Source organism: Bombus flavifrons, chromosome 2 (genome assembly GCF_040668555.2).
Source record: "Bombus flavifrons isolate JBK064 chromosome 2, iyBomFlav1_principal, whole genome shotgun sequence".
In the NCBI taxonomy this organism is placed as follows: domain Eukaryota; kingdom Metazoa; phylum Arthropoda; class Insecta; order Hymenoptera; family Apidae; genus Bombus; species Bombus flavifrons.
Genome location: NC_138443.1, coordinates 8,623,101 through 8,650,576, shown reverse-complemented (window position 1 = coordinate 8,650,576; position 27,476 = coordinate 8,623,101). Strand labels below are relative to the sequence as shown.

General features: G+C 35.5%; 1 protein-coding gene across 3 annotated transcripts in view; it reads left to right on the top strand.

The window, feature by feature from the left end:
* The window catches only part of LOC138189975 (probable serine/threonine-protein kinase dyrk2), a 267,046-nt gene that overhangs the window by 234,017 nt on the left and 5,553 nt on the right, over positions 1-27,476 (top strand). For all 3 annotated transcript variants that reach the window (XM_069132330.1, XM_069132328.1, XM_069132329.1), the window contains 7 exons: positions 22,896-23,037; positions 23,818-24,034; positions 25,491-25,589; positions 25,773-25,931; positions 26,236-26,374; positions 26,751-27,066; positions 27,226-27,355. In XM_069132330.1, coding sequence (XP_068988431.1) covers positions 22,896-23,037; positions 23,818-24,034; positions 25,491-25,589; positions 25,773-25,931; positions 26,236-26,374; positions 26,751-27,066; positions 27,226-27,355 — 1,202 coding nt within the window. The remainder of the gene's footprint in view (positions 1-22,895; positions 23,038-23,817; positions 24,035-25,490; positions 25,590-25,772; positions 25,932-26,235; positions 26,375-26,750; positions 27,067-27,225; positions 27,356-27,476) is intronic.

The window sequence follows — 27,476 nt, the reverse complement described above, 5'->3', positions numbered from 1 at the left end:
TATGTGTCAAGGTGATCGGCCTTGGTTCTGTACTTTTTCTCGAAAATCGGCGAGTCAGCGTTTCGCGACGACGACGAAGACACGCCGCGCCGTGTCCCAAAATGCTTTCTGCTGCATCGTGCTGAATGCAAGTAGGTCGGTCAGCGAATTTCTTATCGCTATTTGCCGATTGTATTGTCGCCGATTCTAAGGTTATAGGTGGCAGCAACGATTGTCACATTCTGCAGAACATTTTGTAGACTGAGGAATTATGATATGATGAATTATGCAATTATGTTTTGCGTTAAATCAAGTATCAAGTTTCTTATCGTATAAATGCGTTGTTTAAAGTATTCCGAAGTTGTTTAAATATTTTGATATGGAAGATTTTAAGCGCGGTGCATATGCCATGTTTATCATTTTCAAGCTTGAAATGTTGAGCGCTTAAAATACATAAAAATTATAAATTAAACACGGAAAAATCTTAAAACATACTTATAAAATTAATATTTGTGAAATCAATAAAATCGACAGTCACAAAATTATATAATTGCAAAAATAGAAACATACTTAAATCACATATAAAATTAATATCCATAAAAACTATACAATTAACAATACGTAAAGAAACTGCCAAAATAAAAACACACTTAAAACGCACTCATAAAATTAGTATCCATAAACTCTGTGAAATTAACAATTTATAAAATAACTTTCAAAATAGGAGCACGCTCGAGACACGGTTATAAAATTAATATCTATGAAACCTATCAAACTACTTGACACATTTAAAATCTGTTTCAAAGGATAAATAGGATGCATCTACGCAACATACATATACTACCATCATTAAAAATTGCTTCAGATAACGTTCAATCGAGTCAAATCGAAACGACAATTCATTCAGTGATAAATGCAGTGATAAAGTTTCAAGTTAGCAACAGCGAGGGAAAGAAGAAGGAGATCTTGTGGTTCAAACACTGTACGTTTTCTTTATTTTTCTTTCGTGAACATCTGGATGCGTTCCAAAAATTCTCTTTCGCCCTTTAATCTCGATAGAAGTTTCGCTCTACCGGAAATTACAGTAAGAGTGAGAGAAAGGCCACTGGAGGTTCGACGCGATGGTCCGGCTATTGTTACACGTGTCAACGGTGAGGAACACGCGCAGCTACAACGTAACACGTGTTAACAGGCACGTGCAAGCTTTGAGGCTCATACAACGAGGCCGCGTGCAACTTTTCCTTCGCGAGAACGCATCCGGATACCACTCAAAATCAGTGCCATTCGAAATCCAAATGAAAGGGCTGCTGCATGGTTACAGACATTGTCTACAATTTTTACGAGTAGATTATGTTGGAGATTATAAAATTTTTATGTTTTTTTTTCGCTTTGTTTGGTTGGGACGAGGAATTCGTGGGAAGTTTGCGGTTGTAGGGTGAGACACGTGGCGCCGGTGTATGATCTTTGAACGAGGGATGATGGTAAAGGGGAAATTATGGTCTGTGGTTATGGCGTTCGCGTTTGCAATAGAATTTTTGTATGGACCGATTCGAATAAAGTATCGTGTAATATTATTTATGACGTTGATCGTATGAAGTAAAAAGGAAGATATAAATTGTTGCTGTTTGCTGTTCATTGTATGCTTAATAATATATAGTGATTTAGCGTTTGGTTAATTGTAGCGGTATACTTTGCTGTTGAAGTTTTTGGTAGAAGATATTAAATAAAAACAGGTTTTATCGTACTGTTGGTTTATAGTATGTACGTGATGCAAGAAGAAGTCTTTAGAGTTTCCTTAACGATATCGCTGAAAACAGTAATGTAAACGGAAGTATGATACAAAAAGTACGGGACTAAAACATGGTAACATGTATCTTTATATACGTTTTACATAAACAAATGTATATAAACTCTCGTAAATAGCAATTTCAATTGTGCAAAGCAAGAGCACTCGCTGTTATTGGCCAAAAAAATGATTTCGAAGAGAAATCAAAGTTTCCTTCGATGGCCTAAAATAATTTCATATATCAAAATTCGAAATATAGAATATTCCCAAAAATATTAGATTCCATTGAAATTTGGATTAGGATCCAAAATGGATCTTACATAATTCAACAAAATAATACAAAACAAAAAATATTGTGCATCTATTATTTCCTTACAAAACGAAAGAAACTTTTAGGACAAGCTGATATTTCGGTTTCGCTAAAGTATTCGTCGGTTTGTTTTTTTCTTTCGAACTGGATTCTTTTTTTGGATAATTCGCGAAAGTTCTGTTTACGGAAGTTGCCAATTTACGAGATCGCCGTAAATTGGCCATAATACCTTGATGCCTCTCTCGAATCGGAATGTTCCAGATATTTGCAAACGTATTCGTCGGGTAATGAGAATACTCGTATTGGTGGGGCTCGTACCGTTATTCAAGAAGGCCGATGTAAAATTTTGAAGGGTCACACTTGAGAAGGAAGCTGATTGTGGATGCATACATATATCGCTGAGATGTTTCAGAAAGCATTTTGCTCCGGGGATAATGCTGTCTTGCAAACAGGAAAAACTTTCTAGCTAATGAATGTTGCACATATACAGTACGTTTTATAATAACAGGAACTCGTACGCTTAAAGGAAATTATTTCGAGGAACTATTCATTGTATTCGATGTTATAAAATCTATCGTCAGTTGCTAACAATAAATCTCACTTGTGATTAAATCTTAACGTTATTTAATAGTAAATTTCACATGCAATCAGAATTTAAGATTATTTCTAGTATGAAAATAGTAAAAGTAAAGTATAAACGTAGGTGTAACTGTGTTTCTACGTGAACGTCAAGACTCTTCAATCTCGTTTCCTGAAAATGTTCACTCGACAACAGCGGAGTATAAAGACGACGGAAATTAATGAGTAATTAACGGAAATCGATTACGAGGGGGAGAAAAGATTGATGCGAAACGCAATCTCGTTTTCTGATCCCATCGAAATTATCACGCGTTTCGCTTATTCCTTTGATGCGCCGAAAGTGTGCAAAGCATTTAGAACAATTCACTGCGATTCGATTACCAGTTAAAGGCGATCAAGTGAAAGTTACAAATTCCTTTAGACGAATAGCCGATAATTGTGATTCACTCGGTAATTGCTTTCGTTAATAATTGGTTATTTGCTCACGTTTGAAGATCGAGTAATATGTTCGGAATCGTTAGTTCGTTTAATTGAACCGTTCTCCGCCTTTTTTCCTACGTTACGGTAAAAAGAAGGATTTACTTGGATATCTATGATCAAAGAGACGTTTCTTGTTTCTATGGAAGTGTTTTAAAAGGGATTAATGAGTATAATAAATATATAGAATTTATTACAATATATATAGAACAAAAGGAAAGATTATTTTATGTAGTAAGAAGAAACAATGGAATATAATTGATTAAAAAGCTGATGAAATATCGTCGTTCCTTAATAAGCTCTATGAAAGGAAATTAATAACCTTTATTAATTAAAAGGAAGGAAATTAATATTTTTTTTAAACTTGGCACCTTCATGGCACGAATATGTAAGGTTTACAAAATAACGAAATCGCTTATTAGGAGAATCAATTTAAATATTCATTTAGAAGATTTCGAAAGCATATGAAATTAATAACACAAAATTAGCATACGACGATTAACACAGTCATATTTACTTCTCTAGAACCGCAGATAGACAGCCGTATTATTCACAATTAAACCTTTCGTCACACCATCGTTACGTCCCCGAACGTTCATAATGCACGAGACAAGCGAAACCCGGATAATCTAGCGTGTGATCGTTTCTTTGTTCGCCGAGAAACTAGATTGCACCACTCATGTCTGTACTCCATATGCCTTCTCTCCTATAACCCTGCACATTTCGTCGTACATCGATCAAAACTAAAAAGAACGTGAAACAAGATAAATCCTGAACAACGAAAAATTGAAAACAAAAAGAAAGGAAAAGAAAAAAGAAGAAAATAGGTAAAAGAATGAACGGATGATCTTTAACGAAATCTCAACAGCTAACGAAGCAATTAAAAAATCCATTCTCACGGTAGAGATGATCGATCGTGGTTCAATGGACCTTAGAATCGTTTCGAAAACGATCTTCCAACATTGTTTGCGCAATGCACTGTGAGAACAGTGATTTTTCATGGTGCTACGAAAACACTGAGCAACGACGAGAAGAATCAATGGTACATAACTCTGTGACACAGAGTATGAATACGATATACATAATTGGTCTGGCTCCGGTGATTTGCGCGTGTTCTCCAGTCACTGGATCGTGGAAACGGGCGGGAAACTCGGTATTCGAATTGTCGTCGACGAAACGGAAATTGTGTCGACAGCGGCCTACGACGTGAACGACAAAGGCATCCAAGATGCAGCAGCACGATTGAATTTCAATACGCAGAATTCTGTATATAAATTGTGTATGTGAGCATGTAACAAGGCGCGCGTGTTGTGTGTTTGTACGTTGAGCAATGAAAGGCTTCCACGGGCTTGACGTTCGATTGTCTTCACGGTTTCCATTGTCTTTGATCGAGTAACGTTTACAGGCAGAAGTATCGCGACGAAGATTTTTCTTGTTTCCTGTCTTTCTCCCTTTGATTCTATAATCGTCTTCTTTCTATGAGGTTTGATTCCTTGTTGTATGAGGTCACCGCGTATGATGGGGAAACGTGTAACGGAATTTTAATGCGTCAACGGGACATACGTTTTGATAAGATTGACGTTTAGAAGGTAGGGTTTTAGCGGATTCGATGGGAACCGTAGCTTGCTGTTACATGATACAGTCAAGGGAAAATACGTAGACATTTGAATACGTTCTATACATATGTTCTTAGGTCGATAGGGTGGCGCTAATTGTTCAGAATTATTGATTTTTTTTGTTTTCAGCTTCGTTAGGGTTAGGATGATAAATATTAGTAGTTTGTAAATATTAAGTTTCCTAAGGAAATCGCAAGAATGTCGATTGTATCTTTGAGAGATTGTTTTTGTTTTTGAATCTATGGGAGTATGTTTTTTTGTATATCTTAAGCAACGGAAACAAGATAAATCCTAATATAAAAAGAAGGAAAAGATCTTTACTTTATTATTTCCTAATTACCTTGGAAAAACCTACATATGTCTATATAAAAATCCGCGTTGTAACCTTCAAACTCTTTTAGTGGCATTCCATAGGTTACAGTAATGATCAACACTGCAATGCAGTCAAATTAATATTGCGTAAAGGATGTTAACTCGCAATTACTTCAAGGTTCAAGGTTTACTAGCCGAAGCATTCTTATGGTCATGGAGTTTATTACTCACCAAGAATTTATCGCAAATTGATCTTTCCCCTTACATCACAATAGTAATCTCTGTTACCAATAACGAACAGATCCTGCAACCTTTCCTGCAACCATGAAACATTTCCAATTTTCGTAATAGCAAACAACCTATCTATGATTTCATGGAGCTATAAATATTCTATTACAAACAAGCAAAGATAAAACGAAATTTCATCAAAAATATAAATTTCTCAAATACTGCAAATAATTGGAAAACGTCATCAGTATTTGACCTTTAATCAAATCTTCGCGTCAGATATCTACAAAAAATCAAAAAAATACCTCCACTATTTGACCTTTAAATCAAATTTTTCCATTAGATGCAAGTAGTCAAAATAACATCCACTCCCAATACGCCACCTTTGGTTAAATTTTTCCAACAAAAACATACAAATAATCCGCAAAGGAAGGAAATATCAAATTTTCGCTTTAACAAACTCGATGGAAACTTCATGGACCTACAAATATTCTGTTACTAAAAAATTAAAATAGTCTCAAATTCTATGAAAAGTATAAATACGAATACAGCGTTTGACACGTAACGAGACATTAAAAATTTAGCAAATAACATACGATAGCAAATCTTATACTGCAAGTGCTACATGTGTACAAACACTCTCAGCCTTACATATAAATTCTACATTGACCCAAGAGAGGTCGAGTTTAAAGATTTAGCCAACATTTATCGACACGATGCGCCTCCAATCCATAAGTTTTCTACCGATTGCTGTCGCTGTCGGCGGACAGGTCTCCCGATCGATCAACCGCGTACTAGAAAAGGAGAAGAGGATGCTTCCTTCCCGCTCAAATCCATAGACTGTCAGAAAGGCAGACAGAGAAAGAAACACCGGTCGCCTAGTCTCGCCATGTATGAGCATAAAGGTTTCATTGCCTTATTAAGGTTTGCGTACCCGCGATCCTCTGGTTCGACCGGCTATCGGAACGAAGAAAGACGGAAAACCGGAACTCCGAAACCAGTTTATTATTCGAAACGTGGGTTAGTCCTGCGCACGAGGCTCAGCCGGAGAAAGAAACCGGCCGAGCCAGCGTATTTTCTGCCGGGTTTTATTCGAGGCCAGGCCACGACAGATAATACGAATCGCGCTTTTGTCAGCTACCAATCGTGTGATGTATTCGTCGATGAACATTGCTTTCGGCTGATGAGTTTCTTCTCGTTGTTTGAGTTCTGGAAATTTCGACGTTGACGGTTATTCGCTGCGCGAGGTTCAATTTTTGCTAGATTTTTCTTGCACATTAGAAAAACTGGAAATGCAGTTTGGTTCGGTGAGGTTTGGTGATTCGTTGAAAACTGATTTATTGGCAATGGAATTTGAGATTTAAGTCCAAATTTACGATGCGCCACAGCCTGCTCAGTGTACAGTTATTTACTGACACCATACAGAGTTATTGACACCAATAACTCAGTAAGATCGTAGATGAAGACGTTAAATGGCGATGTGTCATTACGTCAGGTACTTTATCAAACTTTGGTTAAGAAGACCTTCTATTACTGTGTTAAGAAAATCCTTCTACGGTTAAACATTGATACGTATGTTTTTAGAAGAAAAAGAGTAAAAAGCAATTCTAAATTAATATTACACGGCCCTCAGGATCCCACCCTTGTGTCTCCTAAAATTTCAAATTATTTATTTCAAACTTCAAAGCATATCACCTAATCGGGATTTTACAACCTTAAGATCGACCTTACGATTTCATTAATATCTACCAACTATACAACTAACCGCTACCGACCAACCTATTAACCGTATTGTTCCTTAATCCTGGCGGGAAATTCAAAATTGCTAACGACCTCCAATTAACCTTAATTACATCTATTACAGGTGTAGATATGATATAATCTATGTTCACGTAAAGAAATGACGTAACGATAACATATTAAGCTACGGTTACGTCAAATGTGTGTTGCGACCAATTCTCGTTCTGACAAATGAAACGTCTGGAGATAGATATGAATATACTCTTAAGCATCTTACACATTTGATTATTCTGAACGCGTGTATTCGCCAGAACACGCATCCACGGTAGCCATACCCTTAAAAACATCCCTCAGTATCCTTTAATAACAAATTGTCAAGCTGATGATATTAGTAAGCTGAATGTCGAATTAACTCGTCTTTACCAGGTAAGAGGTTAAAAAAGGAGGCGACCGTTCGATTGACGCATGCGAGCCAGTTCCGTTTTTGCATCGCGACTGTTTAATATTTAACGTGTGCCGGCACGCACCACTATTTTCGTCTCGAATCCTTCGAGCACAGAGTGCTTCTTCATGGCCGATGCGTGTGTTTTCGTTCCCCACGCAGTGCGCTGGACGCAGGAAAACCGTTTCTGTCGCGTCGTTCAACCGTTGAACAATCTGCATAATTTACCAGACCGTTGGCAAACAGAGCGAGCAACAATGCAAGATTAAGGTACGACAGGATGAGCCGCCTGTCTGTCTGGCTGGTCGATCACGCTCGTCGTCGTTCCTACGTAACAATTTCACGCGCTTGTTGCTCTTTGCTACTCTCGTATGTCTCGAGTGCCTCGTCCACTCGTTCAGTTCGTTTCAATTGCTGTTTTGCGCAGTTCGTTTAGATAGGTGCAGGTTACCGGGTCGTTCAACGCGTGTTACGCGACGATAGAATGTTAACGTGTTACATGACATGGTTAGACGTACATGCTTAGACTACGATTATTTATGCAAATTCGTATTTTTATGAATATAATTTAAAACATGGATCCTAGGTATAGACAATTATTTTGTTTCGGTAAATATTATAAAGAGTACTATATTTTGGATATTTTATGAACTTTTGCACCTTTAAATTTTTCATAAATGCATGAGAATTCTCAATGTATAAAATATAGTTATACCTACTTGTTTTCTGTTTTTATATTTCTCATGCTTCGGAAAATAATATAATTTGATTTTCTTGTGAAAAATTCATGGGCAAATAATATATGTCTAGTATTTTAATATATGTTAATATATGTAATATATGTCATATATGTTAATATATGTCTATTATTTTTAATTGTGTTTCTCGCTGATAAAGTTAAGTATTTGATTAACAGTTTATCATGAATCACGAAAATTATATTATTTAGATCCTTCTTTTTTTACGTTTTTGATGTTTCGAAGATTTAGCTTAGTTTTCTATAAAAAATTTTACTTAGTTTAATGGAGTTACTGGAAGGTTTAGTATCGTTAACCTGTGATAGCTATATTATCAGTATCAATGCATACAGTGTAGCAGAGTTTTTCTAACAAAAACCGTCGCATCATCGAACATCGAACATCCAAAAAATTGGATTCCACGGAAAGAAACGAACAAAAATCGACTCTATCGAGCGTAAAAATCAACCAATTCCATTTCATCAACGATTGACGTAATCAGAAAAAGCGAGGATCGCTCATGTTTCATGGAATTTTTCTTCGGTCCGATGGATAAAAGGTGCGCGATATCGATGCAGATGCAGACGAGACCGTTTGGTATCAAAGTCTGAACGTTATCATTGACCTAGTTGTTGCCAAAGCCACAAAGGCGAAAAGCAGTTGTATATATGCTCGTCCACGGCTTAGCTCTCGCAACAATCGAAAGTTATGCGCTGCGTTTGGCTTTTCTCGGATAGCATCCTTCGAACAACGAAAATCGAAACACGTTTTGCGTAACCTACCGCAACGAAGGCACATTGCGTCCGATAATCTTGAATTTTCTCCTACGATCAGGCGAAAAAAGGTTATTTCATGTTCGAAGAACATATTTGGTCTAGAGATGAGTATAAGTATATTGTGCTTGTTTAAGTTCGATCTCGGGAAAAATTCCTCGGGAAATAGACTTAGTTTACTTAGACTTAGATTAGATTTAGTTATATAATACGATATACTTGTTTAATATGTCTAATGTACTCACACTTACTCATCCCACACTTTAATGTCCTCATGCGTATTTACATCTGAACTTCGTGCCATTTAAACCTATATCTGCAACTAAAGAGGACAGAAGAATCTGCGGCGTTACGGCAACGGCGTTATCATCGTAACTTTCTCTGGTATCGTTCTTAGTTTCCTATTTTTACTTTTCTTGAATTGTACTGCGTTTCTCAGCCAATGTATCACGGCCTGTAACATTTCGTTTCCTAAGATTTCTTCCAGTGTAGGATTTCTTCTGGCTCAGGTCTATCCATGTACACTCAATCTTCCACCAGATGTTTCACTGAATCTATCTCCGATTCACATATGCTGCATAGCTTATCTTTCTCTTCCCTTCAGAAGTTACTATCTTCCTCCAAATTTCCGCATCTCACTCTGGCTAATAAATTTTGGTGTCCTCTTTTCTCCCCTCTCTTTCGAGTACTTCAGCCCGTCTATTTACATCTTATGCATTTGTATAACTCATTATACGTAGAAACTCTTATCTCATTGTATCGCACCTGTGCTTCATTCTCTCTATTATCTTGTTATATCCTTCGCGCCGCTCTTTTTCTTTTCTGTGCCTATATTTTACTACATTTACAGTATAGTACAAAAGTATAAGATAACTATTTTGTAAGATAATACAAATTTGTGATAATATATTTTTTATAGGATAACATATATCTATATTTTATGAGATAAGGAGATTTACTATAATTAGTTCTCTGTAATATTCTTGAGTTAATTTGGACATAGATGAAAAATTTCTCCTTCGAATACCTTGAGCATTTTTTAACAATTATCTGGACTCGATAGTATATGTGTTAATGTAAAAAACAACATACTACAAGAAAAATTAAATAGAAAGAAGTTTCCTTAATCAGCATTGAAATTTCTTTGGAGAATATTAATCGCAAAAGATTTTGGATATTTTTTTATATCTAAGATACTTCTAATTGGAAGTAGCGAAGAAATCAGGAATATGTTTAACTAATCCACATCTACAGATATCTTTGATTACAAAAATCTCTGATCACGTACATTCATGAATTTGCATTTAAAAATGTATGATCCCTTTTACTGCTAGAACTATCAAATCAGCTATAATCACACGTAAAACGTTTATTGATTTTCCTCGGGTTCAGAATATTTCCAGGAAAACCACTATCCTCGTCACTGGTAGAAACAGGAAATACATATTTTCAGACCAATGTTATACCGTTATGTCACGTTTTCGTCGTTGGAGCAGGTCGCAAATTAGCAGTTAATGCATGAAGCGTAAGATAATACGGAAAATCGTTCTGGAAACTCAAAAACGTGCATTGTTTGAAAGCAATTTCACACTATTTTTCTAATGGTCACGCACCAAGTAGTGCATGGAGCACTTTACCTCAATCTTCTCTGTAACTATTTCCTCATTCAATAAGCTGCGCTTTCTATTACCGCAAACTCATCACGGAATACTTCCTTTCAATTACGATACACCCGGCGTTACCGATTCGTGAGACGCATTGAATCAAATATCGATAACTTGGTGTGAAATGAAGCTCCCGTTTCTATTAAGCCTCGCTCAATTCTGTGCTACAGTTAAAGAGCTCGCCGTGTAATTGACGATTACATATCTTTGATCATTTTACCGATTAAAATTGATTCCTTACGGCGTTCGCGAATTATGCCAACGTAAGTAATGTTAATTGAGGTATCGACGGTAAATTGGTTCAATTTGCGATGAGACTGTACGTAGTCAGTTGAAGAAAATTGTATACATACACACTTACTGAATGAAATCTGATTCTGAAAATCTAATTCTCCTAAACTTTCCTAATTTTCTTCAACTTTTTATCGAAATTTTTTATTGAGCCTTTATGTCTGCAATCGTTCGATTTTATATTTCTATTCTGTGCTAAGAAATTTTACGATTGCAATTGATAACAATTCCAAATCGCAATATATATATAATGTGTTAAAGTCGTGATACAAAATTACTTATACAAGGTTGAAAGAAGAAGGATTTCAAGGTGTTCTTAAAACAAGCATTCTCGGGGGTCCTAATGGCCCTAACTAACGTTGCAGAGCGATTAATCAAACTGCCGCTGAGTTGATACACGGCCAAACTAAGGTCCAACGTACTTGATCATACTTTGTGCATTGCGGTTTAAATAATTCTGCCGTTGGCCGGTGCTTGATAAGCTGCTACCCTTTTGTGGCCTATTTTCAGCTTTATTTTAGCGTTAACCCGAAGTTACCTCGAGCCCGTCGTCCAATTGCTCTGGCTTAATTTTAACTTTTTGCTAACGAAATTACTCGAGCACGCTTTGTGCGTCTAGATGCCTCAGAATGTCTGGCATTTTCGCTGTACGTGGTTTTCAGGATGGCGACTTCGGTCTTGGTGAGCTTCTGTCATACTTTTTTAATTTCAGGAAAATTCTTAACTTTAGATGAGACTGAAAGTACTAAAAAAAAATTTTTAGTACAATGTTAAATAAAAAAAAAATGTAGAAACTTTGCATACTAATAACAATAGTGACAGTATCCCTTGAGGTGATTTTAAAAGTAGATATTATGAAATAAAAAAAGATAGCAGAATAATTACTAACGTCAAAGAATGAAGATTTCCCTTTAATATTTATTTAATAACAAAGACTTGAATTTATTATTTGAAAAATATTTACGTAAAATATATTAATACTTGTAATATATTAAAATACATATTAAAAAATAATATATAAGATATTCAAGTATATTTAAAAATACATTATTTATCATCAATCTACCGTACGAAACAAAATCCCTTTGCCCTGGAGGAAGTGCAACAAACCCATCACAACACAGTACCGTAATAATTCATTCAGATGAATCCTTCTCATCCATCTTTCATTTCTTCAAGCAACAAACTCTGGCAACTGTTGTTCGACCTTTGCGTCCAAGCCTAACAAAGCTAGTCACTATACCGTGCACAAAGGTCTGCTGCTGAAAATTGATTAGCGCCGATCACTAGTGTTCCTTGATTTCGAAGTTGAAGATGGACTTGTCGGACAATTACCTACAGGAGCGCAATTCCATGCGTTGTTACGTCAATGTTATGAGCGCCACGCCGGTCGAGTATGAATAATGCAATTTTGATTCGCCAGCCGGTCGGCGAAGGAAATTAAATTAACTCGTATCCAGGGAGCCTGGAAGCGTGGCAGCCTACTAAAAGATGCTGTCCCTTCGCGTGAAGAATTTTGAAAGCGGTTTAAAGTCGAAGGAGCATGGATTGTCTGCGAAATTGCCAAGGGAATATTCGCGGGAATGAGAGAGAGGGAATAGCAGAGAGAAAGCAAGGATGAAAATATAAAACCCGTTCGTTACACGAAGCTTGTTCGTTTGCCTCGTTTGTTAATGTTACAAGGTTTTGCGTATTTGCTTTTTTTTTGGCTTTGCAGTTTGCTATAGACGTGCAAATACTTTCCACAAAATTAATTTCGATTTTCACTTATTTGCACTCGTGTAAATATTAAAGCTATGAGATGATACTAAAATTAGTCATAAAATATTTGAATACTTTTTGAAACATTGTCCCAATTTTTTAAGTTTTCTTTTTGTTTAAATTACGAACAATTGCAGTTTTATAAGAAATCATAAATATTTAATGCGCTATTAAATCCCAATTTAAATTTGTTTAACGCTTTCAAATATATAATTAATATTACGTTCGTTAAATATTAACCTTCGATAAAAAGTAACAAACATTTGCACGCGTGAAGCACGAAAAATGAAATCAAACTACTCGAAGAGATATCAAATATCAATTAACATCTCTCTGGGATCTCTCGACGATATAACGCTGCATCTACAAATTCTGTATATTTTCATACAGAATAACTTAATATGTTACATGAGGAGTCTTTGTGACTATTAATACTATATACCTTATGTTTCTCTGAAAATGTGCAGTGTTATACAAGAGACGAAAGGCTTTGAAAGTTCTCCTGATGAAAGCATGATAGGGTTGGTCCAACAATATGGCGGATCAACGATCATGCGTGTAATCGTGTTACTTTTATAATTACTGCAAGCCGTCCCACCTGGCCGAGCGTGCGGCACACGCAGGTTAATGAGCCCCTGTTCTCAGCTCGGTGACGTTTCTAATGCGCTTCCGAGATACCTTGCACGCCCACGTGTCTCCAATCCCACGTAAGTACGTGGGTACACGCACCTATCCGGTGTTCCATAAGTAACATTTTTTCCCTTTTGCTCTTTCACTTTCACGAGGTGAATAAATTCAATGGAAAAAGTTTGTGTCATTGACCAAACTGCATACTTTTATATCGTTGATGTAACGTTAGGGATATATGTAACATGTTAAAAGTACTTGAAATCACCAATTTATCATTTTTCATAGATATCTTTTAGATTTATTTTAATATCATAGCATTGTGAATTCTGTGGGAATTTGATTAATTTTTGGTAAAGGCTACGGATAAAAACCTGTTCCCATGGTTGTTGTTATGCTGCATCGAGTTAAGATTAAAAATGCAAGTTAATTCAAAATTATATATAATGAAATCCACTTGTTTACTTAAAAGATACGCTAGCCATTTTTATTTGAGAAAAGCTTGAGTTCTTTTTAATTCGAATCTTTTTACTATTTATATAGGAATTGTTTTTAATTAATTAATTGTTTTTAATATACGTATTTTATGTAGAAGAATATCGTTAAGAAGACTAAATAGAAGTATCAATGCTTTTAACCAGTTGAGAAGTATATACCTAAAACGTGTCGCAGAAAGTAAGCGATGACGAGTATACTCGTCAAATACAGAGTATGCGTGGCTGTTACAACATAAGATTAAATTGTACTGAAATGACTGTTTTATTTTTTAATTTTATTACTGAGAGGACTCGTCGTAACACAAAATATTGTCATTTCTTCATGACGAGTATGCTCGTCAAAAACAAATATCTGGTTAATGTTAATAAAAATATGTATCAATGATCGGTATGAACAGTATTCTGATCTTAACGCTTTGTTTTCATCAAAAAAGGAAAGGAAGGAAATTTCACAGACGTTGCACTAGGCAAACAAGGGTGAAAGCGGCCTATATCAAATCTATAGCTAATTTGCTTATTTAAACAGCTACATGACTACATGATTCATATCTATGAATAATTCCATAATTAGCATAGTTTCACGAAGTGCAGAAGTTCAAAGATTCAAAGAAAGTTTATTGTCCGTATTTGGACCGTGAAGGGTTCCACAGTGGAATGTTTTATGGCATAAGTTTCCCCTAAGGAAAGATACCGTTAACGCTTAGATTTCCTGACACTTTCCTCGCAAAGATTTTTCCCCAACGAAGATTTCCGTGTTTCACTTATTGACGTATGTGAAAGGATACCTGAATATATTAATCTTACACGGTTGGGGATCAGGATATCTTGCGATGGTATTCTTTTATCAGAAATTGAACAGATAGTGACCTTTTTTTCTTGGATTTGTACACTGAGGAGAATTTATAAGCTTGAATCAAGCTTACGAGCTGTAATTTCAGCTTTATTACGAGTTATAAATTAGCTGGTAATTCGTGAAAGTAGAATTTACGAAGTATTTGATATTGACTGTTGGAGTAACAGTACAAGTAATTTTATTATAACAGTTTTCATAGACAAGGTTTTGTTAAAATAAGTAAGCTGAAATAATTATATATAACTATATATACAGTATATTACACATATTAATTGATAACTGTTTCTGCTACAAGCAGCCTTAAAAAATAATGATTTATATATAGTATCAATTAATAGATCACAGATTTGAGTACAGAACAACACATTTGAAACCAAACATAAAGTTACAAAAGGAGAGATTTTTTCCTCCGTCAAACTTTCACATCTGCAACTATTTTAATTTTTAAACTCAAAAATATAACTCTTGCACTGCGACGATGCTAGAAGCTTCCCCAAACAATTACTTCAATTTTGTGAATTCAAAAATAACTCTTCAATAAAGACAATGGTAGAAAATTAAATCTTCAAGTTCAAAAAAGTTATGTATATTTGCAGACGGCACGCATATACATTGCATTAGTAGCAATAAGCAATGTACATGAATGATTAATTACTGTAAAAAAATGGGAAACTAGGAAAACGTTTGGAACACCCCGTAGGTGATAGGTCGTAGCAGTTGCGTCGTGTTCGAGGTATCGCGTTAGAAAGGTGCGTGGCTGCAGCCAAGAGATGTCACAAGGTAAACCGCATGCATAACTTGGATATAGGGAATTATTGTACGTATGTAACTACCTATCTCTCGAAGATCGAAGCACACCGGCATCATTCCGACTTGGAACGTTCTATCGTCCTTGGGAAAAATCCGCTCTTGCGAACGTATCTTTTCTTCCCTTGCGTTTCGTTCTTTCTACTTGGCTCGTCTCTCTTTCGTATTTGTATGTGGAGCATTTCGAGTCTTAAATTGCTTTGTTCTTTCGAAAAAAGATTGATATAAATTACAGTTGTTAGATAATAGTAACGAGTTAAAATAAATTGTTCAGAAAGCTTTTCTGTTAGATTTATTTAGAATTTAGTTGAAGTACTTTTGTGTCTTCTTTGCACATTTATAAATAAATGGTTCAATACTTATAAATATAGCATAATTATCGATACACATATATCTAGGAATTTCTAATTACCGATGCAATTTCATACTTTCATAAAAATAATAATAGCAACAGGATCTAAATACAGTTCTGCTGTTCGTGCTAAATATTATAACGAGCTTTTTACCTTGGACATTTCCTAAGGATTCCGTAGACTTTTGCACCTTGAAATTCTCCGTTACGACACATTACAAACATCCGAGGAGGATCTTCAGATTGCAAAGAACCAAAATGACTACCAGAACAAAGAATCTCCATAACCATAAACCTTTCGCCAAGAATGCTTCTCTCGAAAATCCCGAAAATCTATTTAAAGCTGGGCTTTTAAGATCGGACGTTTTTACTCGTGGGGTGAAAACAAGGTCCACTCGATATGTACTTTAATTTTCGAGTGTCGAGGGTCAAGCGGCTTTGGCTTGCGGTATCGGTTGCCGCGCGAATGTTGGCCACCCGTGAATCCTCGCGTTTTATTTATGCTTTTCGAGCGGTTTGCTGCCGTCTGGTAAAGGCCCGGCAACGAGGAGAAAACGAAAAGAGAATAAAAGGAACAAGAGGACGTGCAAGACGAAGAGGAGAGTGCACGATTACAATTTATAGGAGCGACGAGCGGGAGAAGCTTCGTCTCTCTCGGTTATTCCGCACGTCTGCTTTTTATTTATGCCGATGTAGCGACGCGAGTCATACGATCGCCGACCGATAATAATTTTTCATTACACGAGGTCGATCGAGCGAAGCACTGTGTTGTGAAACGCGAGAAACCCCGAGTTCGATGTCAACTGTTTTTCTTTGTCCGATATTGCCCCTATGAAACGTTGAAAGCTCTCATTTATGAGAAACTTCTATTAGATTTCCACGATTTTAATTTGGGACATAGATCTGCTACGTTTGTTCGTTTATTGGATATGAATTTTTATTTTGGTTTCGTATATAAGTTAAAGTTCGATTAAGTAATCGGTCAGCAAGTAGGACGTGGTCTTTGTTATTACTAATTATTACTAGTGATACGCATTGAATTTTTCACTGAGATTCTTCAAAATTTTTAATAGACACAGATTTATAGAGTAATTTTTGTATAATATCGTTAACACAGGCTATGGACAAACATAAAGAAAACGATCTTCAAAGGTAAATAAACAAACCCCTAATGCACACAAAACGAGCCCACAACGTATATAAACAAACCCAAAGTACGAGTCATTCATATAAACACGATATTATACGACACTCTATGAAAGAAGATCGAAGAAATACTTGTAATGAAATCAACTCGGCTGATGTAATTATAGGTGCAAAATCTTCTTTCTTAAATTTTGAAATTATCGTCCTTATTTTCTTTATGTCACTTAACAACCACTTTCTTTTTTTTTTTTTTTTAATTAGAGAAATGTTTTATTCAGAAGTTGCGGTTGTCAGCCACAGCTTGCAACTTACCTAAACAAGCGACTCTTAGGCCAATGACCAGCAGTAGCCGCTTCCCATTAACGCAAACGAGGAAACATGGACAAGTCTAATTGAGCTGCATGTATTCCTTTAAATTACTCGAAACACCCTAGAAATTGAAATTATACTGTCCAAGTATTCGACCAACCGACCATCTCACCAAACCACACAGCACCATAAAGTACCATAAAAAGAACCATTGCGTGAAATCCTAAAGCGAATGAATTTGGTCCAACAGGGATGCTCCTTGACGATGGCAGTTACACACGGTCCCGTGACCCCTTAATAGAAATTTATGTCAACATTCGTCTGGTCTTAATCGTCGTTCAGTTTAATCAATTGGCGGCGAATCATTTTGTCGAGCTGAACGCGAGTATACGCTCGATTAACCAACGAACTGTCCATTGAGACTAGAAGCTATCGTCTCTTTGACGGTCTGGTTCGATATAACGTGAACGAACTCGATAATTTCCACATTTCCATCGACGTTCGCGTGATCGCGAGCAAGCTCGATTCTAAAGATTATACGTTACGAGAGCTATAGTGAATTATTTAGGAGCTAAGAAATATTTATAGATCTCGGGTGAACGAAGAGGGGATTTTCCTGTTTCTAAGAATGTTCTTTAGAAAATCTCATCGACATCGGAATCTTGTCAATTTATAAATTTACCATTTTGCTTGGCTTTACTTGATTTTATTCGCTTGGATACGATTATTATTACATTGTGGATTTTTATGCATTTATAAGCTGTGAAATTTAAAGCTGCACAGAATGTATGTAATATGGAAAAATATATAAAATATCCAAAGTGAAGTATTTAGCTGTTATAATATTTGGTGTTAAAAATAAATATCTGCTTAAATTCTATTTCTTCAGTCGTCTTTATAAAGATGTAAATTTTCATAAAAGTCTACAGTATAATTATCATAATTCTTAGAAATAAGGGTGAGAAGTTTATTCGTGTTTTATAAACGTTTGGAGAGTGTATTTTCTTTTTGAGACAAATATTTGATATTTAAGATCAGCAATCTCATACTTACGTAGATACGTAAATTTTCTCCTCTCTACGGGGTTACGAAACTGGATGCTTATTTCTTTCTGAAATATATTATTTCTTTTTTCGACGATCAATATAAAATGCGAATAGTCGGATGTTAATTTCAGAAATATTCTATTATATGAGATTATCATTACCAGGACTTATATCAGTTTACATTTTCCCATTATGAATAAAGTTAAAGATCTTAATTCTACTTAAATAGAGTGCAATATATTTAGAGACACGATTTATTCTGAATATTCTAATCAATCAGGTTACCTAGCCAATGTACATATAATGCAAAAACTCTTCGATTACGCCATTCAATGGAAAATTATTTCACTTAATGTAGCTCATTTGCATTAACATAGTATTAGAAATGAATACGATATCCGTAATCCACACGTTGTTACGATAAATTGCTCGCAAGTTATACTAACGAGACTCGATTCTACGAGCGATATTGTAAACGAAGAAGAAGCTGCTTGTTCTTCTATGAATAGAAGATCCATAGAAGTCTCAATCTTCAACTTCCGATGATCTACTTCTCCTTTCACTTTGATTTATGCTTCATTCATCGCTTCCTATCGGGCTAGTTAATGGTCAGAAAAGACATTTCGATATTATCTTCCAACCGACTTCACTTTACTTCCACTTAATTGCTACTCTATAGTCCTCAACGCAAATGAACACAAGATCCTAGGATTACGCGTTACGCCGATGAACTACCTAGGAGCAACAGAAGATTCTGAGATACAATCAACGCTACGGATGAGACAATTTTTCATTTTCTTCTATTCTAACATCTTCCAATAGAACATTCCTCTGATAAAATATGGTAGAATATTCCTCTAATATAACTTGTGATTAAATCGCGGATGTTCATGAATTTATGATGCAGATACATATCTATTGGAATCCATATAATGTTCCAAAATATATACAGTCATTCTCGAATGTAATCGAATACTTCTAGGAATCTACGATAAGTGTTGAAATATTTTCGTGAGCCACTGTATATAAAGAACTCATTGTAATATTTAATAGGTGAAGCATATCTCTATTTAGATTTCATTCCTATAATTATGTTTATAAAAAGATAAAATTGCATAAATATATCCAGAGTGTTCTTGTGATTTATGAAAAACGATGCACTTTTGAACCTTTCTGTATCTTGTTTTCAATTATCCAGCTGAAAGTATAACAACATAACCGACTGTTATTTTAATCGCATGTGATTAACGCGCTTGGCTCTCGCTTTTTATTTCTTTACTTTCATTTATCTAAAAATTGAAACGTAGCGATTACATTTATAGTTAATTATACACCGTGTATTTGCATCTACATAGAAGATACAGAGTAATTTATGGGATAATTGAAAAGAGAGTGATTCTTGGTATAAAAATAAGGAAATTTTATCACAGTCTGAAATAAATAGTAGAAATGCAAAAACACTTTACTGGTTCGCAGTATATCGTTTGCCAATATAAATGATAACCTCGAGCCAAACCTTGTAAGTCCGCGAAAGCCTTGATAATTACCACGTTCAGAAGGAAGTAATTAGCGTTTCGATGTTTGACTCTTCCGGAATATTAATTCCGCCTGTGGCGGACGAATTTTACGAAATAAGTTCATTCAGGCGCGAAAATAACATACATGGAAAGCGTCAATTAATCTTCAATATCGATGCTTGACGTGTAAGGAAATCAAAACGAATCATCATCCAAGCTCTCCAAATTCTGAATCCCACACCACTCGGCCTTCATTTATTCATTTCTTGCCAACACCTTCGATAACACGATCCAACGATCCATCAAAGCTTTCAATCTCACAAATCAACCGTCCAAGATTATAAAATCTCGTGAAACCCACGTTTCCTCGTGAAGCAAGATCTCGACAGCGTATCTTTACTTGTAAGGAGCTCGTAGACGAACGAATTCTGTCGGTTTCCAGGTGTGTCCCGATCGATCGTGTTTTACGCATTCCTTAAAAGTTACGGTTATTGTTGATGCATGTCCCGACGAACTGGCATTTTGACAAATGAAACACCTGAAGAACGAACTGCATGCAAAACTACTTTCTCAAGAAGCTATTGAATATTTACTTGAGATAAGTAAATATCTATTTGTTAGTTCAGATAATCAATGATTTAAAGATTAAATTATCTTTACGTAAAAATGTTCGATATATATTGATCTATATTTCGACGTACTACTCGTCAGAACGTCAATTCGACAGAAATTTTATCTACTGTAGCTTAATCTAGGCAGAGCAGTTCTAGAGCAGAGTTCCATTGGATTGCTCGAGGTAAATCGCGAAATCCGCGACTCGTGAAGAAAACGCGCGAAGAAAATTAACGGACGGTCGTCGTGTGATTGTTCAACCCCCACCATTCGCTACGGCGAAGAAGAAACGAGACAAAGACAGGCTGATTGTCATTCAAACGGCACAAGCGACCGGTGACTGCCCTTGGCCACACGGAAAGGCGACGCTTCGCAAACGAAACGCTTTAATGCCTGAAAGAGGAGACATAATTGTCGGCTCCGCTTCTCCTGGTGTCGTTAAACTCGTTAAGCTACTGTCGAGGGTCAATAATCCAACATTCTCTGGCGTCTAACTGGCATTCTTGTTTGTTCTATTTTCGGGGAGATTATCTCAGAGATCTACTCTTTTCCTTTTTTTTTTCCTTTTTTTTTATTATCGTTAAAGGCCAAAATTCTAAGAAGTTCTTCCTAAAATTCTTTTCCCAGGCAATTTACATGCTTGAATCCTATCTTTTAATATTGTATCGATTAATTTTTAACGATTTCTCTAAGATTTCGTCATTATTTTCTCTCCTTTCATATAGATCGTACAATTTTATAAAGTTCGAAGAAATCAAATGGGTTAATCCTGTTCCATGGGTTTTCCTGTTCCTCCTATTCTTTCTTCTTCCTTTTCTTTCTTATCTCGGTCGATATAAAAGATGGTTCTTTATCATTTTTTTGAGATTTGAAGTTGGCTGGTTGATTGATGGTGTTTGACCAGAGAGGAAAATAGAGAGAAGCTGCCTTTTCTCACTTTTTTATGTGACATGTGCGAGATTTAGTGATCGTTAAATGTTTGGCACGTAGTTTATGGTTTAGATCGAATAGAGGAAATGATTTCGTTTTACGACAGAGAAATTTCGTTTCATGCATTGTGAATATACACGTGTTTATTTTATCCTTAACTTTCCGTGTAGACTGTAAACAAAAGGAAAAATTTCTAATAATATTCAGTCTATCCATATGGAAAAGGAATAAAGAGAAATTTAGAAAAAATATGCAATCAAGCAAAATCTCATTTTGTATATATCAATGTAAAGAAATAATAAAAATACAGAGAAAAATCTAATCTTTCTTCTTACAAGATCTTAATCACGACTTATGATGAAATTTTTTTTTAAATTATTACCTCTCTTTGAAAATCTTTTAGCTCGAGAGTATGCGTGTATTTTATTTTTATTTTGCATCTTTGATTTCAACATTTCTTCCACATTTTTAACTTCAAATGGAGCAAGTCAGTTGAATATTTTATTTTCGTAGACGTCAAATGCAAAGACTCCTAAATATCTCACCGAGAGCAATAATAATTCATGAGAGGGTAGTTTCTTTCTGTATTGGTGGATAACCTAGATTTTCTTTGAAAAAGTTTTTCAATGATTTCCCTGAGTAATATCCCAAGACACAACGAGTTCGCGTGCGTATATTGTATTACGATCACGGGAACGTAATCGGCGACGTGATTCTCGTTGTCGACAACGTCCACCGATGGAATTTATTGCAGCCACCCTGTTACCCCACTTTCCCTCGAGAAACTCGGTGATTGTAAAATACTGCAACGAAAACGCGGCTTTCTTTGTCCCAGCCTGGATAAATAAATTTGAAAGTTGGGAATGCATCGGTGTGAAAAAACGTGATATTTTTTCTTGGCATCTCTAACGTGATAATGGAAAAGTTTTGACCCCGCTAGAACAGTTCTACGGTATAAATTATAGTCGTTATCATCGTTAAAAAATGTATTTCCACGTGAAATTTTCCGTTTTACGAATTCTATACCTAAAATATAAAAATGTAATATAACTTGTTATCTGTATGTTGTTAAGTTACATACATTTAGTTTTTATTTAATTTACATTTAGTTTACATACATTTAAATATATGTATCTAGGTATCTTGAGAAGTTATTAGTCTTTTAAGAATTCGTTAAATTTAAGGAAAATGCAGATATGCGAAGTAAAATATCTTTTTCTTATCTCAATGCTTTATTTATCATTTATAAAATTCTATTAAAAACTATCATATTCGACCCATAAAACTTTTGTCTTTGTGTTTATAAAATAAATCTCTGTGTTTATTAATAACATAAAAACATATTTTATATTACCAAATAGCAAAGCTTGTAACATCTTCTCGTATCGTTATTTTTTATTCATATTTGTATCAAATGTCTATTTTATAAAACGATATATGACTATTATTATATAATACTTTATGGTTATATTTACTTATAAAACTTTATGGTTCTTTGTTTCAGAAATTATTGTCATTCTTTCACCCCAAATCAACACGAGTGGACAAGTCGGACAACAACAATACGACCAACTCCACGACTAACAATATTCATAACAACATGCCGATACACGAACCTATCAATGCCACATCTCACGACGTATATCGTACGTACAATTACGCATTTGCATAAAATTGAAGTGGTGCTATATCACTTAACCACAGGGTGCCTGCAAGGGAATAATAAACGATTCTCGAACGCTATTCTCTGTTGTTCTTGCGAATATCAAAATGATACTCTGTGTATTGTATCGATAAAGTCAACCGAGTATGCACGTGAATATATGGGATTACGTGATTTACGCGAATTAATACCTTTTCTTTTTTTCTTTTGAGAACCTTGACATCGTTTTTAATGACGTTTATATTCGTGCAGTTTTCAAGGAATATATTTTCACGTTCACTTTCAGGCACCCCAAATTGTAACAATTATGAAAGAAAATCATATTCAAGGAAGAAAGCGATAAGAAACGATTAGATTGTGTTCTAAGAAATTTCATTTGCCTGTTTTTACGAGCTGAAAGTGATTTTCAAATTTTCATTTAATATAAACTGTTCACGGTAGCGAACATAAAAGATACAAGTTCGTATTTTACATTTTTTTCACTTAAACTTTTGATTTCAATTTCGATAAGTAACTTGCACTAACTTCGTCAATAATTTTAAATTCAAGAATCATCGTCACGCTCTAGAATCACAAACATTTCAATGGAATACTGACTTGTGCTAATCTGTTCGTAATATTAATTTATCCTAAAGAAATACAACACGATAAGAGACGTAAATTATAAACAAAAATTTGTTAATATCAAATTACATTTGTTTTATATTTCATGCTATATCTTATATATTGTCATGATTTATATATTATTTAAAAAATAAAACAGCTGGGAGATTGCCAATGACACCTGCGGTAGCTCGCAAGTATTATGGTTCGAGGCTCACCGATTTCGAGCTCGCGGAAATTCAAAAATACTCGGAGATTTGGTATCTCGGACTGTCAGCCACGAAAATCCGTGGCAAAGACGGCGCAGCCCAAAATGGTGGATACGATGACGAAGACGGTAGCTACAATAAGGTCTTCCACGATCATATCTCGTACAGGTGAGTTTTTCCTTTTTGTTTTATTTACCTTTCGTCATTGCCTCTTTCTCTAAGAAACTTTCGTTTTAATAGCTTAACATTCGAATGAACGTTTTATTCGCGCGTCGATTTTACGGTTTCCTATTAACCACGCGTTTCGACCGCGTTTAAGAGCAATAAACGATTTAATAGGTTACACATTCTATTCGTCGATTAAACCGAGAAATAAAACGCAATTGTCGTGATTTTTATATTCCTAAAGCAGCTTTTTAATCTTTCTCTCGTTTTATTCGCCTAATAAATGATGCTCTGTTTTTATCTATAATCGTTTCTCACGGAAAAGTTGTCTTCCGATTAATCAGATTACTCAAATTTTCCATCGTAGCTCGTTCACGTTGGATAGAAATTAAGGAAATAAATGTTTGTATAAATAAATCTGCCACTTAATCTTTGTGTACGTTCAAGGTTACACAATCAGCTTTATGTTATAAATTGCAAGATAATACTTCAAAGCGAAGAGAAAAGCTTAAGACGATGCAACTGAAACGGTAAATATCGCCTTCCAAGTCATGTTCGTAGCACGCAATCGCGTCCATGTTTCTTTTGCCCTGTTGTTACTTAAATCAGAAGTAGAGTATCGAGGAGCAATCATTCTACGCGAAACGAGATACGCTGCTTGAAAGAAACAAGTTTACAGGCTTCGATCATTTTGTAAGCAGAACAAACGCACTATCTATCGTGGGAACGTCCTATGAAAACTGAATCTACGATTCTTCGATCTGAAGTACGTTTCAATGTATTTCGTTATAACTTGGAAATTAGATATTTGCGACATTTACGAGTCGGTATTACACTCGTCATCAAAACTTTCTTAAAAGAGCTAGCTGCAACCCTTACGGAATAACTTGTATAAATTAACACGATTTACAAAAAATCTCAATTTTGATAACTGTGGAAAAATCAGGCCTATAAGTTACGTCCTTTTTTATTTAATACGTCAGACATAACATGACGTAATATTTTAATGAAAAGAGTCAGGGTTCTTGTAAATTGAAATCTCTATAATCGACGGATTCTTTATATGCAATAATAAGAATTGTGATCAAATACAAATCTTCAGTTTAATAATAAAAGAACACATTAGAAAGTATGAATACATCGAAATGTATAACTTCTGAGTTACGAGGATTAAGATCATTTTTAGTAATTTCAATAGTATTACTATCAGTGTCTTGCTCAATGACAAACGATTCTTCGAAACTTTTCATACTCTCCAAATCGAAATATAGAAAAGAACCTACCGTGCGATATAATTTAAAAAGCAGTTGCGATCATACAAATATAACCATAAATAGTACGACATGAAGATACCAAACGCATAATAAGAAACAAAATCCGGAAAAATATTCCGAAGATCTTAAATTTATATTCTAAAAAAAATGTTCGTAGCACTAAAAACTCGTCATTTTCTGTACAGATACGAGATATTGGAGGTGATCGGGAAAGGAAGCTTTGGACAAGTGATCAGAGCGTTGGATCACAAGACGGGACAGTACATCGCCATCAAGATTATCAGGTGAGCAAACGTCTTAACGATCCCTGATGTCTCTTCGATGAATCAGTTTATTTTACTATACAGATTCACGTTTACGATCATGGCTCGTTTTTATCGTTGCTCATCCTCCGTTTCCTTTCACGCGTACCTATCCGGCTTTGTTCGATCCTACAGCGACATATCATACAACGTACTTCTTTACAGGAACAAAAAGAGATTCCATCATCAGGCGCTCGTCGAAGTGAAAATCTTGGACCACCTCAGGAAGAAGGATTTGGAGGCGAACGCGTCGCACAATGTGATACACATGCTAGAATACTTCTACTTTAGGAACCATTTGTGCATCACCTTTGAGTTAATGAGGTACGAAGTATGCTTCGTCTTCGTTTTAGTTTTTCCTTTAATCTTCGCTCTCCTCTTTTGGAGAAACATGCATTTGATAGCGTTTCAACAATAGAAGTGTACCAATGACTAAAGTGAAAAACTTGTACCAAATAAATCACTCTGAAAGGTATATGAAAAGATACATATATAACATAGGAAGAGAAACAAGATTTTGTCCATATATTTTGCAAACAAATCTTTCGAATCTCTGAAAATGCACCGTTATAACTGTGGAAAATTTCTTGCAGAAAATTACTCACATAGATCGTGTTTCTTCTTACAGTTTGAATTTGTACGAGCTAATCAAAAAGAATAACTATAAGGGATTTAGCCTGAGCCTAATACGACGATTCGCCAATTCGTTAGTTAGCTGCCTGAGACTGCTGTATCGAGAGAATATCATTCATTGCGATTTGAAACCCGTAAGTATACCATGTTTCATCTCAAATTACAATCTCATTCATAACATTCAAAAGCTAAACTTCTTAACTATTGTAAAAACTGTGAACTTTCAGTTCTAGTTCTTCCTTTTCTTCTTTTTTTTTTTTCTTCTAGAATTAAAACCTCGTTAGAGTTTCTATATTTCCTTTGTCCCGATCAATTTTTTCACAAAATCAAAGAAAATATCTCTGCTCAGTTGATAAAGGTTCCAGTTCTCGGTAGTTGACGCGTTAATGAGCGGACCGTGTTCAAAGTAAATAGTGATGTAAAGAGCAAAGAATGCAAGGGGTTAATGGGAGCGAGGTCTCTCCCTGTGGTTAACGCCATTTTCTAATCCGTTGTTCTTGTTCGTTGCAGGAAAACGTGCTTCTGAAACAGCGGGGATGCAGCTCGATTAAGGTGATAGATTTCGGATCCTCGTGTTACAGTCACCAGCGTGTATATACATACCTTCAGTCCAGGTTTTATCGAAGTCCAGAAGTGATTCTGGGTATTCAATATGGTACGCCAATCGATATGTGGAGTTTAGGCTGCATTTTGGCCGAACTTTACACCGGTTGCCCGTTATTCCCCGGCGAGGATGAGATCGAACAGCTTGCTTGCATCATGGAAGTTCTTGGCCTTCCGCCGGAACATATTATCGATCTCGCGACTCGTCGCAGGCTTTTCTTCGGTGAGTAAAAACGCGAAGTGGGGATATTCTTATTATGCGTACTGTATCATTGAGAAGTTGATAAATTATAGTGGTAGAAGAGGGAAGGATCTTTTATTAAGGATATTGGGCAGGGGTGGTACGTAATTGTATAGCTAAAATCGAAAGGATCGGTTTCAGATCCGAAGGGAAGTCCTCGATGCGTGACAAACAGCAAGGGCAAGAAAAGGTGGGCTGGTAGCAGGAATCTTGCCATAGCTCTCCGTTGCACTGACACACTTTTCGTTGACTTCGTTCGCAGATGCCTCGAGTAAGTTTCTTCTGATAATTTTTGATTACGTTCTTACCGTCTTGAAAAAAAGGAGAGAATCGCGAAAGATTATTTATCGCGTGTTCGTTTTGGAGAAATTTTAGTTGATATATGACTTATA